This window comes from Ceratotherium simum, chromosome 24 (genome assembly GCF_057802395.1).
Source record: "Ceratotherium simum simum isolate JZ-2026a chromosome 24, ASM5780239v1, whole genome shotgun sequence".
In the NCBI taxonomy this organism is placed as follows: domain Eukaryota; kingdom Metazoa; phylum Chordata; class Mammalia; order Perissodactyla; family Rhinocerotidae; genus Ceratotherium; species Ceratotherium simum.
The window spans coordinates 36136791-36155363 of record NC_141923.1 but is presented as its reverse complement, the minus strand read 5'-3'; the positions used below and the strand labels follow the sequence as shown (position 1 = coordinate 36155363).

Sequence of the window (18573 nt, the reverse complement as noted above, 5' to 3'; positions counted from 1 at the left end):
TTTTCTATTTCTTTCTGTAGTGAGAGGATTAATATATTGTTATCTCGTAAAGGTTGAGAAAATCATATTGATAAAAGGCGTTTATAAAGTCTGAAAAAAAGATTATCATAAATAATATTAATCTGTTGTCTACAACCATTTGACACAATCACTGCAAGGGCTTACATTGCATTAATTAAGATCAACAATGAATAGAACTCTAATCATTCACATTCTTTAAAATATCTTTATAAGTAGTATATATAGTATTTGAAAATTATGATACTTGGTATTTAAATGAATAGAATTAAATTAAAATTGGTCCAAGGAGTAAGCATCAGCCCTCACTTTCTTGGAAGGAGAGGTACAGTTACTCTGAAGTGGCACCCTGGGTTGATGTTTTTTGTGGGTGTGTGAGAATTACAAATGATAATGTGAAATGCAACAAAATCTTAGTATGAGATCTTCTCTGGGCAGGAGATGTCCAAAGGATTATATAAACACGCATATATACTTTTAAAAATATATGTTATAAATGTATATAATGTTTATATTTATGCAAATAGAAAATACGAATGTATGAAAAGTAACACATGAATACTCCTTGGATAAAAACATCTGCTTACCTTGTGCCTCTGCAACCCCCCCAAATACCTCAGGAACCCTTATACTTCTCATTTAAGTAATCACTTGCTATATGCTTTAGTCTTGTAGGTGACAGCTATTGTTTATATTTACTTTTTGAAGAACTTAGTGTAAGTTTCAACTGTATTAACAAATATTTAGAAAATGTGTTGGTGTTTTCTCCAATGGAGAAAAGTTATTTTTAAAAAGTTTTAAGGAAATATATTGCTAGAATGCTAGTTTTAAAGTGATTTGGAATAGATTGACAAAACCAAAAAGGACTCAAGAGAGATTTCTAGTCCAGATCATATATGAATACAGATAAGATGAGGCTAATGGGCAAGAAGAAATGGGAGAATCTGCTTAGAAAAATAAATGAGCAATTAAATTAATTCAGGAAGACAACTTTGAAAAAAAGACGTGAAACAAGATCTTAGGAAAATTTTCCTAAAATATAAAAGCATGCTTTAGATACTTGGATACTTAAAATTTTTGCATTATGTTATTTTCTTAGTGGAAATAATATTTGTGTCGTTTATAGAAACTAATAACTGCATACTAAAAAAAAACTAGGAAACAAAATTCTAACCCATTTTAAAATCTTCCATTTAAAGAGTTTCAGTAGATTTTCATTTGTTAAAAATATTTTAAAAGTAACATCTTCCAATTATTTTTTAAGAACTAATTAATATCATGAAAGATTGAAATTGACTAGCCCCATTTCAAAAAGTCATTTGCATATTGTTTGGTAGAGGAAATTCAAAAAATAATGTTGTGTAATGATTTAGTAAGTATACCTAATGTTATACTTCTTCCATTTTAGTCTATTTATCCTTTAAAACTATCTTTTACTTTTTAATTACTACATCACAAAGTATCAAACCAAGATTTTCTAAACTAATGCGTATTAAAGCACATTGCTCTCATAAAAAAATTAGTGAGAAAAACATTTTTGCACAACTAGTAAAATCCAATGAAAAATTATTTATTTATTTTTGTGTGAGGAAGATTTAGCCCTGAGCTAACATCCAATGCCAATCCCCCTCTTTTTTTGCTGAGGAAGACTGGCCCTCGGCTAACATCCCTGCCCATCTTCCTCTACTTTATATGAGACACCTCCACAGCATGGCTTGACAGGCGGTGCATCGGTGCGTGCCCGGGATCCGAACCTGTGAACCCCAGGCCACCGAAGCGGAGCACGTGCACTTAACCACTGCGCCACCAGGCCAGCCCTGAAAAATTATTTTAAATGTTGTCATCTTTATCTCTTCTTCTAAAATTTCTATTTGTATGATATGCTAAATGTTTCAGTCCAATGGTATATGAAGATAACATTCAGAAATTGTTTTACTGATGGAGATGCATGATCAAAATTTTGGAGACCACTCTTAGGGAAAAGGAGAAATGTAAACAAGTAAATTTCAGTGAAACGTGAAAAGTGCTATTCCAGAGGAATGACTGGGAAGACACACAGGGAACAAATTGCCTGGAGGAATCAGAGGAGACTTTACTGAGATGACCTAAAACTGTGTCTCATTCAGTATAAATAGGAATTTGTTAGGTGGTTATATCAGAACTTTCTAATAGACTAAAGAAAAATATGACATTTCTCAAATGATTTTGTATTGGTGAGGTCTGCTTAATTCAATGATTCATGTTTCCATCAATAAATGCAGAGAAAAGAAAAAAATGTATTATAATAGATGAGTAGGAGACTCCAAATGGATGTAGAGAATGATGGCTCGTCTATACTTACTTCCTCTTAGCTCTATTACTGTCCCTTTTTTTTCTTTATTGGGTTCTCTACTCTTGGGCAAGAAAAAAATATTGCTAAAAATCTCTTTAGTGATGGTTTTCATTCTGTTCATAGTGAAGAAAATGTTACCGATTCATAAATACATATAATATCTGTAAAACAGTTCTTAAGCTGGGCATACCTCTTTCATAGCACTAACCATCATATATTGATGTACCGTATTATATTACTTTATTCATACCTCTGAGCCCTTTGACATCAAGGACATTTGTCATGCATTTTTTTTCATTCCCACATTTTCCTGGCATATACTAGGCATTGGAATGTTTCTTAAACTGAATGATTAAATGATATAATCATGTTCTTGAGACTGTATACCCATTTATTTAAATGTAACTCACATCAAGTTTCCTTCAAAGCTATTTTGAAGTTTATTATAAAGGATGTGTAAACTTACGACTAATAAAATATAAATTGGAAATAACAGCCAGAAAAAGAAGAGGCTACATAGATGCTAACTATGAAAGTAGTTGTATCTGTGCTGTATTGTTGCATTAAAAACCAGCCGGCCCGGTGGTGTAGTGGTTAAGTTCGCACACTCCATTTTTTTGGCCTGGGGTTCGCAGGTTCGAATCCTGGGCATGGACCTATGCACCGCTTATCAAGCCATGCTGTGGTGGCGTCCCACATATAAAGTAGAGGAAGGTAGGCAAAGATGTTAGCCCAGGGCCAATCTTGCTCAGCAAAAAGAGGAGGATTGGCAGCAGATGTTAGCTCAGGGCTAATCTTCCTCACCAAAAAAAAACCCACCACAAAACAGTGACTTAAAACAACAACAATTTATTATTTCTCACAAATCTGTGGGTTTTCTGGGCTTAGCTGGGTGTATCTTCTTCTGGTCCTACCTGGAGTTACTCATGTGGCTGAAACAATTTGTCAGTTCAACTGGGGTTGGAGAATCTACAGTGACCTTGCTCAGTTGTCTGAGGCCTTCATGCTGTCTGTTGTGCTAGACTTTTCTCTCCACATGGTCTCTCATCATTCCATTATTTAGCCTGGGCTTCCTTTCATGATAACAGAAGTTTACCAAAAGAGTGAAGGGCAGAAGCTGTGAGGCCTTTTAATTTTCTAGGCTTCAGAACTCACACGCCATGACTCTTGCTCCGTTCTGTTATTCAAAGTCACAAGTCCAGCCCAGAGGCAAAGGTTGTGGAAATAGACTCCACTCTCTGAAAGAGAATTTATAAAGAATATGTGGCCATATTTAATCTCCCACAGCAGTGTATGCACAGTTGTTGAGTACAAAATTTGTTTCTGAGCTTGCTGAAAATGAGGCATAAGGTATTCGCTTATCAGAATGAAGAACAAACACTAGAAAATTCAGTTTTTAAAATCCCTTTATTTTTTAATACATGCTAATTATAAAGAATTCCAAAAATGCAAAAAAATAGAAAGGAAGTAAAAAATAAAATACACTTCAAGTCTAATTGCCCAAGAATAACCATTGTTAAGATTAGTTGTAAAACATTCCAACATCTTTCTATGCCTATACTATAGATAGAAAGATGGATGGATACTTAATTGAGTGAAAGACAAAGTTAAACAAAATTAGGATAATTCTCTAAAGCTAATACAGAATAGCATTTTATATCATTTAAACAGAAGAAAAAGAAAGTGAATGAAAAAGCATAAGACATTTTATGTGCTAAACAAATCTTCTAAAGTTAAAAAAATTAGGAAAATCATTAATAGGTTACAGTCATATTTTTAACTATCTTTTTAAACCTTAGACAGGATTGATTGTATCCCTGTTATGAAAGATAAGGATGTTAGCACTGTTATATTTTATTTTACCTACCCTCTTGTTACCTTCAAGTTTCTGTTCGTTATATGATTATCAAAAAAAAAAAAAAAAAACCTAATTGAAAAATATCCAGTCCTCAAACTGAGCTTTTTTCACAAATCATTGCAGAGGTGCAGAAAGAATAATAAAGTCAGCTCAGGCTGTATCAGATCTGGGCAGACTTGCACAGAGAAAAATGGAGGAAGCAAGAAACCAGAGATGATATATAACCTTTGTTGGAATGCTTGGCTTTTCTCTCTGAGATTTTATTAAATATCCAATATTAGAGTCTTTCTATCTAGATAAGGGTTTAACTCATTATTATGTGGGGGTGTCACTAGATTTCAGATTAGTTCCCCAATTCAGTATGCATTTGTTCTCAGAACCTTCATCTTGATCACAGTCAGCCCCTTGTTTCGTCTCTTTCTCACAGCAGCTGCTTACAAGATGAAAAAGATAAGAAGTCTCTTTCAGTTTGTCTCTCTCTAGAATTGAAGGTATTACTGAGATTTTTAAGGATTTTGATAATTCATCATTGTGACTTCTTTGGGAGCCAAAGCAACATTGGGAGCCTCACCATTCTGCACTATGCTTCTCAAAGATCTTTCGTTTCTGTCCTTGACCACCCAACTTTTGAGATTTATGACTGAAGCTAGATATTTTTTCCTATTTGCTTGTTGCTGGTGGAGATTTTTTTCTCTAGTTTTTACTCTTTTTTGTTTGTTAGATGCTGAAAGGGGGAAATTCTACAATACAACTTCATTCTGCTATGCTAACCTGGGAGTTCAAGGCAGTAAATTTTTAAAGAAATACTTTCAACATAAGGGAAAATTAATCGTTAAACTAGACAATGCCTTCAGCCTCAGTTTTGCAACAGATGCAGAGAAATTTTTCATAAAGGTGGTTCATGCAGAAATCCTCAGTGATATCCTACCTGGTAGAGGCAGCCAAATTTAAGGTGCATCTCAGAACGAAAGGGATCTTATAGGTGCAGAAACAAATGTGATAAGATAAATTACTTTCAGGTGATCTAACATGATAGCAAAACAAGACTCAGAAAATCTAGAGTGGCACATAGAAGGCATATTTAGTCTAGTTTAATGTGCATATGTATCACCATCAGGAGTGCATTTTCTAAAAATGCAGATTCTGATTTGGTAGGTCTTGGATAGGACCTCAGATTCTGTATTTCTAACAAGCTCCCAGGGGATACAAATGCTGCTAGTCTTCAGATCATACTTTTAGTAGCAAGGTTCTAGACAACTGTAGATTCAGGCTCCTCTACTTGACTGAATCTTTGAGACCAGGGACTGTGCCTTATTCATCTTTCTATCTCTGTTATCTAATGAATTGCCTGCATAAAAGTATGCTCTGAAATATTTTCTTGTTAAATAAATGAATTGATAAGTTAAATAAATATACGGCTATTAGGTGCCTGAAGTACTTGTATTCTATATCAGTGGTTGAAGGAGAATCCTTATGTTTTGGAAACCAACTGAGTGAATGATAGGATTGCTATTTTGTCTTAAAAACCCAAAAGCCTGACTAAAATTTTTGCTCAAATGAAAAACCATTGCACATCACACAGATAGTTTGGACAACAAAATATTACTTCCCAAATACTTGAACAAGTCTTTAATTGAGCTCAAGATATCAAATATTGTTTAAATGAAAAAAGTCTATGCAGTAGGTATTACCAGTTATCCATTCTGGGAATAGAAAAACTTAAGTAATATTCCTATGGTACAACTAATTTCAAGCTGTATGACATCTTTGTGGGCTCACCCAGTTGAGTTAGCTGTGAAATTCACTTTCAGGTAACTGAACAAATTGTCTCTTTATATTAATAGTTCTCAATTGCTGAGCTGCATTTTAAAATTACCCGGGAAGCTTTTAAAAATCCCAGTGCCCAGGCTGCACCCCAGAGATGGGACCCAAGCATTAGTATTTTTTCAGGCTCCACAGATGCTTCCAGTGTACAAGCACGGTGGAGAACCATTACTCTTTATGGGCTCTTTGAAACCAGGGTCAGTCTTTCATTTATTTTTTAACTCATAACACCTAATACATGGTGTGGGTACTCAGTAAATGTTTGCTTGATCAATGGGTAGATTATGTTATAAGGAAGTATTGCCTATTCCCTAACAGTAGCATTCTTCAGTATAAAGGAAATATTTTGACTATCTTTATTAGCATCTCAAAAATTTGAAAAGTTTGAATGCCCTCTTGTTATTGACAAAACTGAAAATTGTATTAGGTATGGATATAGTTTTTTAGTGCTTGAGATATTTTGTTGATACAACTTGAATTTCATATCACTTTTTATGAAGATCTCATATAAATAGAGTGTGGTCAGAGATGAGAAAGCTGTGGCATAGGCAATCCACTACTGAGGTGGTATACTTAGGAATGTTACAAAGAAATCTAAAGTGTTCCAAGATCCATTAGTGGGAGGACAAGATCACTTAATCTCATTGCTGAGTTGTGGTGTCAACTATGCTTTTTTGTAGATCAGAAATAATACTAACTACTTAGAATGATGAATTTTTACACTTTTCTACTTTGTAAATAGATAAAAGCACAGGCAATGGAAATTTTAAACTTGCTTGGGAAACCACCTCATAATCACTTTTATTATAATACTCATTGATTTTTGTGTGCGTGTGAGCTTTCCTCAAAACAAAATTATATCATGGATGTTCTGTATCAGGAAGTTCTTCAGTTAGGCTCTGAGTAGTCTACAATTTATAGCTTTTTAAAAATAATTGTCATTATTAAAAATAGTTGTCATTAATTAAACATAGCACAGAAAAAAATTCCCTTCAGTTGGAGCTTTGGACTCTCCATTCCTGTGATACTAGGATGAAATAAAAATGTGCAAGAATAGGGAAAAAATCATTTTTAGATTGTGAATTTGCCCTTCTAAATAATTATCCTGCATTTTGTGTCCCTGATAAATTTGAAGAGCTGAGGGCGTTGTATTTTACATCTAGTTATCAGCCTTGTACTTGTATTTCACATCTAGTTATCAGCAACTAAATGATATAATGGTATTATTAAATTTTGGATCTGAATTGTAAGAAGATAATGAAACAATATTATACCAAAGCTGATATTTGATTACAATTTAAATGAGCACTTTAATAGTCCTTTTTAATAAATAGATAAAATGTAGGATGAATGAATAGAATTAGCAATAGAGTAAGCAGACAGGTCCTAGTTCCACTTCTTTACAAACTAGCTGGGTAACTTTAAGTAAATTATTTAACCACTTTGTACTTCAATTGTCTTATCTGGAAATAAGGCAACCATGTAAAATAAATCCTGAAAAATGTAAAACTTTCCTAAACAACTTGAAACTTAGCAGAAAATATTGATTCAGTGACAGGCAGAATATAGGGAACATATATTGAAGGTCCAACAGATCTGGTTTGAATCCTAGCTCTTCCTCCTTCTAGTTTGTGAGCCCATGTGCAAGTATGTTTCTTGATCTCTTTGAATCCATTAATAAAAAATGAATGAGTCTGTTTCCTTGAATATAAAGTTGAAGAATGATTATTTACCTGACAGGATTGGTGTAGTTATTAAATAATGAGATCATATAATTAACATCTAGATAGTGCTCAGTTTTTTTTAACCTGAATATATTTTGAATGGCTGAAAAGAACATCAGATATGCCATGTAAGTACGTAATAAAAATTAATGATGAACTCTCTATTTATGGTATTTCCTGTGTTTCATTCACTTCCAAGAATTTGGTGCCTTCACCATCATTTTCTATAATGAATAAAAGAAATACCCAAAACTGCAGTGTGTTTTGATCAACAGTGAAACTGTTCCATGAATTGTGCTTCACAATTTTCCTGTTAATTGTTGAAAAGAATCTGTGTTTCCTTACTGTATACGAAGTATTTGTGTACTTGAATGTTTTGAGCAGTCAGGCAAGTCCTTCCGCATGTAACAATATTATTGTTTTTCTTTCAGGAAACCTTGATAGATTGGTGTGATGAAAAGGAACTTAATTTGATCTTAACAACTGGAGGAACAGGGTTTGCACCACGAGATGTCACTCCCGAGGTGAGATAGTATATGCCTTTCTCATATTCAAGGAGTAGACTATTCATGTTATTTTTAATCCCTCTTACTATTTTTTATATTATTTCTATAATTTTGCCTATAGGCAGAACAAGTGGTTTGTGGTTCTAAGAATGTGAAAAAGTTGCTATGGAAGAATTATTATATTAAAAAATGTTTCTTGGCTTGATATCATGATATAATATGAGGAAATGACATAATATGAGGAAAGTTGAACTGGTCCAGAAGGTAATCCTGCATTTGCTCAGTGGTCTGTGGTATCAGCTGAAATTCAGGCGTATTGCCAAAGGAAGTGATAGCAGAACTCTGACTCTTAGCGTGGCGTCTGGTTTGATGTGCTTTCTTAATATCATTCAAACTGTATCTGATTTCTCTTTTCTTGAGATACCCTTGTCATTGGTCTCAAAGCACAGTTGGATGACTGCAATAGAATATTTATACCAGTTTTACAGTACATTTGGTGAAAAAGGGTTATATATTCTATAATTTTAAATGTGAATTTAAGTACAGAATTTAATAAGCCAAAAAGCAGAATTAATGTCTAAGGCTTCATGCCACAAGAATCACCTTCAGTCTTTGCTCAGGGAGATAATCTAGGGAAAGATGAAGAGTAGTCAGTGTTCATTGATACAGGGGGAAAAGTCTTTCTTTTTTAAGAAAGCCATAAACTTCAGGTGTCACTTCAAAGTCATATGCAAACTTATATTACCACTTGTAACATTGTTTACTTTACTTTCCAAAAAAGTGTTTCTTGGCTGAATTTCAACTTCATGTTAACTGTGTCCTTCTGTTTTCAAATCAGTATACTATCATATCTACTGTCTTATTAACAGCAAGATATGTTTGCTCTGCACCCTACTGTCCTTCTTACTCTAGTATACAGTAGTAGTTTTCAAACTTTAGCCAGCACCACAATCAGACAGAGGGCTTGTTAAAACAGATTGCCGTGCACCGCCCACAGAGTTTCTGATTCAGTAAATCTGCAGTGGGTCCCAAGAATTTGTTTATCTAACAAGGCCCCAGGTGACGTAGATGTTGCTCGCCCCTAGACCGTACTTCCAAACTTTGAGAAACACTGTTCTAGCATATGAAAATGCAAAGTTTTTTAACAAGTTGTGAAATATTTTCTATTCTTCTGTGTAAAATTTATGGCCAGAATGTTTTTGGATATTGTTATAATTAGGCTTATAAATAAAAGAGTTTTGCTTTTAAAGCAGTCAGAATAGAGTTGTATTGGGAAATTGTTAACTCCAACTGTTTAAAAAAGAAGTCATGGTTACATAATTTATTTAGCTTCTGCGTCCTTTGGCCAATTTTTACATTTCTTTTAAGGTTTGAGACTAACTTTAAAAGTACAATTGTAGGGAAGCCGTGTCTTGTAGAGGTGTGTTTGTGTTTTGTTTTGTTTTTAAGAAAATCACCTATCTATGTGAAGACGTTGATTTTTGGAGTTTCGGTGTTAAGTGTTTGAAACTAAATGACCTTGGGTTTATATATCCCTATTTTTTTGTGTGATGGTTTGATATTTTCGTGTTACTTATTTTTATGTCAAAAAAGTAGAAAAAAAGTTACCATAGAATTCATTCATAACCAGATAACAACATTATTTTTAATTGTGGGGAAATAATTTGCATCACAAAGTTAAGTATTTTGTATTCTTTAGAGCTTCAAGTTAATACCAAAATGCTGGCTTGAAAATTCAAACCTTTGAATTCTGGCTTGGCTATTTGCTAACATGGGGACTATAGACTAGTCATTAAACTGCTCTGTGCCTCAGTTTCCCATAAAATGAAGGAAATGAAAGTACCTGTCTACCAGGGTGGCTGTGAGGATTCGATGAGAACTATTCCCGGCATTTTAGTAAGTGCTATGTAAGGGTTAATTTATAAGGATTAATTTTTTTTTTTATCATTAGTTGCTACCTAACTACCAAGCGGACAAATTTGGGGGTATTTTTTGTATGTAACTACCAAATGGACAAAAACTGTCTTATACTAGATTTAAAATCTATCTGTGAAATCTTCACAATCTTGTTAAATTATTTTTTAATTTCGATATAGTACACTTCATATTTTATCTTTTCTGTCTCCATGTACATCAGAGGTCTTGAATTTCTGCCATTCTGATATCTGTTTATCCCCTCACCTTTTTTGATACTATTAGTTGACAAGAGTCTGTCTCTTTCCATGACCTTGTATGTTTCATTATATCAGAAGTTGAGAAGTCCTTTTTTTTTTTTTTTGGTGAGGAAGATGGGTCCTGAGCTAACATCCATTGCCACCTTCCTCTTTTTTACTGAGAAAGATTGTCCCTGAGCTAACATCTGTGCCCATCTTCCTCTCTTTTGTATATCAGATGCTGCCACACCATGGCTTGATGAGCAGTGCGTAGGTCCACACCCGGGATCACACCTGCGAACCCTAGGCTGCCAAAGTGGAGTGCGCGAACTTAATCACTTCGCCACTGGGCCAGCCCCAGTCCTTTATTCTAAAATGAAGTTTTTCAGTTACCTGAAAACCTTAAAAGTGCTCTTATATTCTTATATTCATATATGCCTATAGCAACTACCTAGGTAAACTGTATTAGGGTTTTTTTTAAATAAGTTTAAAATATACATAAATATGTGAAACAGGTAACTTACCTGATTCTGAATATCTTAATCTTTAATAGTCACTTTACTTCATATCCTATATATATAAATACATATGGTATGACTATCTTCAGCAAAAGTCCATAGGACTATTAAGCCTTTGAAAAATAAATATACCTAAAAGCAATATAGGACCACCCCAAAATAATTCTACTGATTTCCCATTTACTCTACACCCTTAAATAGTTGCAATTCTTATAATATCTAAAATACAATACTGGGATGTCAACTAGGAATCCAGAAATTTAATTTTGGGCCTATAATAGTATAGTTATTTGTCTTTAAATTGTTTGTCTTGGATAATTGTGCCTAAGAAGAGAGGAAACTATTTCTAGACCACATTTACGTATATACAACTTGGGGTTACAAATATTTTTAGAGTCAGAATTATTAACTTCTAGACTTCTTTACTTCGATACTAATATTAATTAATAATAAAGGTAAAATAATGTGAAACTTCTTCCTTAAGGTACTAATATTTTACAATCAGTAATTGTCAATAATTAGTTTGATCTATAAATACAAAGCACAATTGTTTGTGGAGGTGTGTGTTAGAAAAAAAAACGAAGAGGGAAAATGATAAATAGAATGAATGAAATAAAGCAATCTAAAGTTATTGTCAGTGGGTGTGAACCTTAGAGAAAATGAAAAGTTTAATAGACTTAGATTTCTTCCCAGGTCTATTAAAAAGAAAAATAGAATAGCAAGTTTAGTAAAGTGTATTCTGTTTACATATTTTATAAGAATACGGCAATCAGAATTGATTTTCCTAAATTATGAATTGGTTTCTATTTTTAGGCCCTGTATCTTAGAATATGTTTCATCTGATAGTTGCATGCCTGCTGGCCTTCTCCTGCCTCCAAACATGAGATACTATCAAAGATAACATATAATAGCATAATAATCCACACTCTTCAACTTTTTAGAGTTTTATTTTGATATGAAAAGCTTTATTTTTTAAGAATAGATTGCATTTTCTTTGTTCTGATAAAGGTTGCATAATCTGTTGGCATTGGTGAAATGCTAGTATTTATAAAATTCTATGGAGCATAAGAACTCATTGTTATACAAAGTTTTATTTATCTCTTCATGTCCCATTGTCACTTAAAAATGATGTATGTCCAAAATAGGTATTATTACATAAAGAATCTTTTATTATTCTTAAAATGTAAAAGTATAATTAAGGACATATAAGTGAGATAAAGTGAAAACTCTTTAGGCATAAAATCTAGAAGACACTAAAAGATTAAGAAGCATAAAAAAAAAGAACATCTATATAATTACAAAGAAAGGTTTGAGTATATGTTATGGTAAATTAGAAAATATTAAGCTATTTAAATATTATAAGGTAAAAATAATTTTTAGCACTTTTAAAGTACTAGGCTATACCAGAATAAAGGGTTGTAAGCTAATATATTATTTTGATCATGAGTTAAAGAGTTAAACAAAAGCCTAGCGTACATCCTAGGTTTCATCCACTCATTCATTCATCAAGTTTTTTATTTACTTATTTATTTTTTATTTTTTTGTATGTGAGGAAGATCAGCCCTGAGCTAACATCTGCCAATCTCCTCTCTTTTTTTTTTGCTGAGGAAGACTGGCCCTGGGCTAACATCCATGCCCATCTTCCTCCACTTTATATGGGATGCCGCAGCAGCATGGCTTGACAAGCAGTGCGTCGGTGCGCACCTGAGATCCGAACCGTGGGCCGCTGCAGCAGAGCGTGTGCACTTAACCGCTACAACCGGGCCGGCCCCCAAGCTTTTTATTTTTAATCTTTAATATGTATCCGATGCCATGTTGGGTGCTGGAGTTAGAAAATGAATAAGGCGTGGTTCCTATCTGCAAGAAGCTCTTATAATCTATCACAGGAGTTGGCAAACTACGGCCTGTAGGCCAAATCCAGCCTGTCATCTTTTTTTCTATAGTTTGTGAACTAACAATGGATTTTGCATTTTTAAATGGCTGAAAAATATCAAAAGGAGAATAATATTTTGTTTTACAAGGAAATTATTTGAAGTTTAGGTTTCAGTGTCTGTAGATGAAGTTTTATTGGAACACAGCCACACTCATTCATTTATGTGTTGCCCGTGGCTACAACAGCAGAATTGAGTAGTTGCCACCAAAACCATATAGCCTGCAAAGCCTAAAATATTTACCGTCTGACCCTTTGCAGAAAAAGTTTGCTGACCTCTGGTCTGTTGGATGACAGTAAGTCATCTTTACTCACATTGTTTATTGACTTTTTAAAATTTATTTTTACCTTTTATTCTTTAGTAATCTGAAATAATGTTGGGTTTCATTTCTTAAATTTTTTATTTTAGAAGAAAGAAAGAAAAACATTTTCCTGCCATAATAAAGTGTATTGCTCCGTTGTGTCAACAGATAATATAACATAACAAAAATAAAAGATTCCTTATTCTAAATCATATATAAAATTTTGAACTTTCAAAATTGATCAAATTAATGAATTTTGTTGTACATTGAGTAGAAGCTCACTCTTAATTTTCAAATGTTGTTCTTAGCAATACCTTCTAAAAAAAGTGTCCTCATATAATTGGTCCTTATGAAATAATCAAACAAAAGGAGGAATAGCAAAATTTCAGGAAACTATAAATTTAATATAAGGGATATTCGTTTAAAAGCGTTCTTATGGTTCATTATGGAAGTGAAGAGGCATCTGACAAAATCACCAGTGCTGAAAGGGGTAAAATACTCAAAATCTGGTACAAAGGATGAAATTCTAGGAAAAGATTATGAATTCCAAAAGGCATATTCTGTTTATAGCCTATAATCTTAATATTTCTTTGAAACAAATTACTATCTAAACCTTTCTACAAATATTTTCCACATAGGTTATTAGGAATTTTTTCACAAAAAATATCAAATCAAAGAAAAAATTATTTATTTTATAAAATTTATTTATTTGTTTATTTTGTGAGGAAGATCAGCCCTGTGCTAACATCTGCCAATCCTCCTCTTTTTTTGCTGAGGAGGACTGGCACTGGGCTAACATCCGTGCCCATCTTCCTCCACTTTGTCTGGGACGCCGCCACAGCATGGCTTGCCAAGCGGTGCGTCGGTGCGTGCCCAGGATCCGAACCTGCGAAGCCCGGGCTGCCGCAGCAGAGCGCACACAGTTAACCGCTTGCGCCACCGGGCCAGCCTCTATAAAATTTATTTTATAATCAATTTTTTGAATTTTATATATTTCATAATTTTAGGTCTGAGTGTACTATGTCAGGTTTCATTTTATGCAGTCATTAATTATTTTTTTCTTACATTGTAATGCTTCAAAAACAAGAATACTGTGTAAGTAAAAGGAGGGAGATATAATTGACCTGAGTTACAGACTGTATATGTGTTAATGATTCTCAATTTGTGACTCTTGTGAAAATCAGTAAGAATTGACATGTAACAGTTTCACCTGAAAGTTAACACTGGACATTTTAGCAATCAGAAAACTTCTCCTACATTATAGCAGAAGCATAGCAAGAACACCATGTTTAATAATTTCTGTTTTTGAAAGAAAATTTGATCACTAACATAGGTCACAAATTATATAATTGTTTTTAAGTACATATCAATATTCTTTAGAAAACATTGATTGTTTCCCTGGCAAAATATCATATACTGGTACTCTAGAACTCTATGAATATTTATTTTATAGTTCTAGAATTGTTTTGACTAAAATAAAATACCTGTTATACATGGTAAAGCTAAAAATAACTATTGAACTAGGATTTTGGCTTTCTTAAAATTGTTCTGCATAAATAGGATAACTCAACAATATGAAATTGATAAGAAAGCAGAATACTAGAAACCCTCATATTGCAAATATTTAAAACTAGATTAAATAAAATACACCACTCCTCTATGGTCAGATAAGGTTATATTGTATGCCATTTTAAGGAGCTCTTCTTGTAATTTTTATGAAATAGTCTTGGACATGGGAAATATGTTTCCATGTCTTATCTTTGTCTAAACATGTTACGTTGCAAAATGATAGAAGGGAAACACTAACATTGTAGAGTTGGACAGACCTGAATTTGAATCCCATAATTTCTTAACTATGACATTAAGGCAAGTTAACCTATTCAAACCTCAGTTTTCTCATCTGCTAAATTAGCTAATGCTCACCTCTCAAGGTTGTTGTTTCTAATAATTGAGATAATAAAAATAGCCGATAATAAAAACTAACATATATAGCACTTACTATGTGTCAGGAGCTATTTTAAATATATGTTAATTCATTTAGCCTTCAAAACAACCATATGAAGTAGGTACTATTATTATGTCCCTTTTAAAGGTGGAGAAACTGAGACATAGAGCAGTTAATTGATTTGCCCAAGGTTATCCAAGCTAGTAAGTGACAATAATGCATGTAAAAGGATCTAGTGTAACTCCTGACACCTTTGTAAATGCTTGGTGAATGTTCATCTTTTTCTATACCTTTTTCTTCCTCATTTAATTAATAATATTACCTATGACCTCTAATTATATATGGTAGCCTCAAATATTTCTGCTACTAACCATTGTACTTCTAGTATCCATTGTTAGCTACTCACATACCTGGTGGATATGTCTAAAAAATAGACATGTAAGTCAGCATTTCCCCACGACTACTTTAAGGCATGGGGCTAAGAACAAGAATAAGAATTTCTATAGCCTATATGATATGCGGAGTGTGGATTATTAGGGCAGTTGCATTAATTACCTCCTGATATCCTGTCTGAACCTATTTATTTTGGTTTAGGTCTCTAATTCCTCTGTAATTTAAAATTCTTGGAATATGGCTTGAAATGGCTCGGATATGTGATATTCAGGGTAGCTTTTTGATAATGGTTCACTTTGTATCTGGGGTTTATAATTATTTTGCATTATCCAGTTATCTCAAAGCATAGGCATACTTATGACCTACCAGTTTGCCAAAAACAACATTTATAGTCTTTGTTTAATTTAACACATATTTATCAAGTAACTTGGGCTCTATTGAGCAAATGCTAAAGTACATGTACTCCTAAAATAGTCACTTGACAAATCAAGATGATATAAACCTGTTATCAAAATGTTCAGCCAATTGAGGCCAGAAGATTTTTTTAAAGGGAAAGATTAAGGAAGAGAGAGCTGAGTAGTCTGTGAAATTTTATACAAGTAAAATTTAAGGGGTAATTAGTCTTTGGATGGTGAACATGATGTAATCTACAAAGAAATTGAAATATAATGATGTACACCTGAAATTTATATAAAGTTATAAACCACTGTTACCTCAATAAAAATAATTAAGCTAAAATTGAAGGAGAGAAATAGGATTCAGATAAGGAGAGAGGCAAACATTACTGATGAGAGTAAGGAAGCGGGGGAAATGTATGATCAAGCTACAGAGAAAGATAAAATAAAGAAAATCTTCCTTGCTAGAGCAGAGGATTCACTTTACATAAAAAGATGGATACACTAGACCTATAAATAGGATAACTCAACAGTATGAAATTGTTCTTTCTTAGAACAACTAGAGCAGTACTATCTGTAGAGACGAAAAACAGCAATTGTCATTATTCAGAGATTCCTTAGAAACCGGAATTCATAAGTCTACTATCAACTAGTACACACAGTAAAATCGTGCCATCAAGTCTCTCTAAAAGTAGACCCTTTTGAGAATTGGCATTTATTCAAATGCACATCAACACGTTCCCCAGTAGGACTAACGTCATTCTTTTTGAAGATTATTTTTATGCCCTGGGTTTGTTTCTTTGTTTTTTTTAAGTCCTGATTTAATCTTCGAACCTAATGACTATCCACACCAATATTTGTGTATAAAATTTAAACTGCTGTGAAGCACCAAGTTCCAATTTTGTTGATTTGTTGTTCGGAAGCCTTTTCAGTCAATACTTATCTTACAATCAAGTCAATCAAGAAATATGTTTTTATCATAGATTTTGTCAGTGCTGTATTTCAAGTTAGCTTAGTATTTTATATAAAATTACAAACTATATAATAGTAGAGAAATCACAGTATCTCAGAGTTTGAGGAGAACTTAAAGTCCGTTATGCTCAAAGTCCTAGCATGCCCTTTTCATCATTCCCAGCCTTTGCCTACACATCTCAATCCCTTCTTCTTCCATCTGGGAGTTCTTTGCTTGTGCAACTCTAATTGTTTAAACATTCAAACATATTAAACTGAAACCTGCTTCTTTATAATTTCTACCCAAATATCCTAATTCTGCCTTTTGCAATCTATGCAAGAAGGTAAATTCCTCTTTTACATGACAGTTTGAAGATATTTGAAGATAAATATTATATTTTCCCCTGAAATCCACTTACTTTTGTATTATTTTTGCATTTGTTTTTTTCCACCAGCCACAGACTTTCCCAAGAGATTCACCTTCAATTTTATTTATACATTGCAAAGATAAGCTCCTTAGTATAGTTGTACCAGTGGAAAAGTTACAGGTACAAAATTAAACTATTTAGATAAATTAATTAGAGCAATAAGTGACATTGAATTTAAAACTATTATCTTAGAAGGCTCCTATTCCAGATAGCAACACTAAAGAGGGAAAAGTACATTGCTTCTCAAGGTTGGAATTTTGGAATTTTGAGCATAAGGCAAAAACAAAAATTTCGTAGATGGAGAACCCTTAAATAAAATGCTATCTTATTTTCCCTTAAGTATATTTCTTTTTTTGTGTGTGTGTGAGGAAGATCAGCCCTGAGCTAACATCCATGCTAATCCTCCTCTTTTTGCTGAGGAAGACCAGCTCTGAGCTAACATCTATTGCCAATCCTCCTCCTTTTTTTTTCCCCCCAAGCCCCAGTAGATAGTTGTATGTCATAGTTGCACATCCTTCTAGTTGCTGTATGTGGGACGCGGCCTCAGCATGGCTGGAGAAGCGGTGCGTAGGTGCGCGCCTGGGATCCAAACACGGCCGCCAGTAGCGGAGCGCGCGCGCTTAACTGCTAAGCCATGGGCCGGCCCCCCGCTTAAGTATATTTCTTAAGCACATGCCTACTCTATACCAAAATATGTACTCAGATTTTTGGAGTCTCTTATGGGGAAGAGAGATCAGATCAATAAACATACAAATAAGTACAAAATATACTTATTATGGTAAGTTTTACATCTAATTAGAGCTCCTAATAGAATAGTAGTGTTGCCCATATAACCACTTGTGAGGTAGCGTAACATATTGGTTAAGAGCACAGACTACTTGGGTTTGAATCCTAGATCCACCTCTTACTAGTGTGTGACTTTACACAACTTATATAACTTCGTATACCTCAGTTTTCTTATGTGTAAAATGGAGAAAGTAAGAGTACTTACCTCATAGGATAGTTATATTATGTGAGTTAATGTAAGTAAAACACTAAAAAGAATATTTATTTGCTATATAAATATTTGCTATTGTTATCTACAATATAAATAGAAAGAGCTTTAACTTAAAAAATAAGTAGATAATGGTTGAATAAATATTGAAAGAACTTTTCTCTGGGGAAAAAATCGAGAAGGATAGAACTAAAAGTATATAAGAGTATAGTTGTGGAAAAGGAAAAAGAAACAGAGATGACATGCTAAATGTTGATTTTCACCTTGAATTTATCAGAGTGATAAAAATCTTGAAATCACCT

The 18573-nt window shown here is 33.4% G+C and overlaps 1 protein-coding gene across 5 annotated transcripts in view; it reads left to right on the top strand.

Annotated features, from left to right (window-relative positions):
- GPHN (gephyrin) overlaps nt 1–18573 on the top strand; it is a 642551-nt gene that overhangs the window by 284237 nt on the left and 339741 nt on the right. For all 5 annotated transcript variants that reach the window (XM_004426256.2, XM_004426255.2, XM_087448348.1 and 2 more), the window contains exon 4: nt 8188–8280. In XM_004426256.2, coding sequence (XP_004426313.1) covers nt 8188–8280 — 93 coding nt within the window. The remainder of the gene's footprint in view (nt 1–8187; nt 8281–18573) is intronic.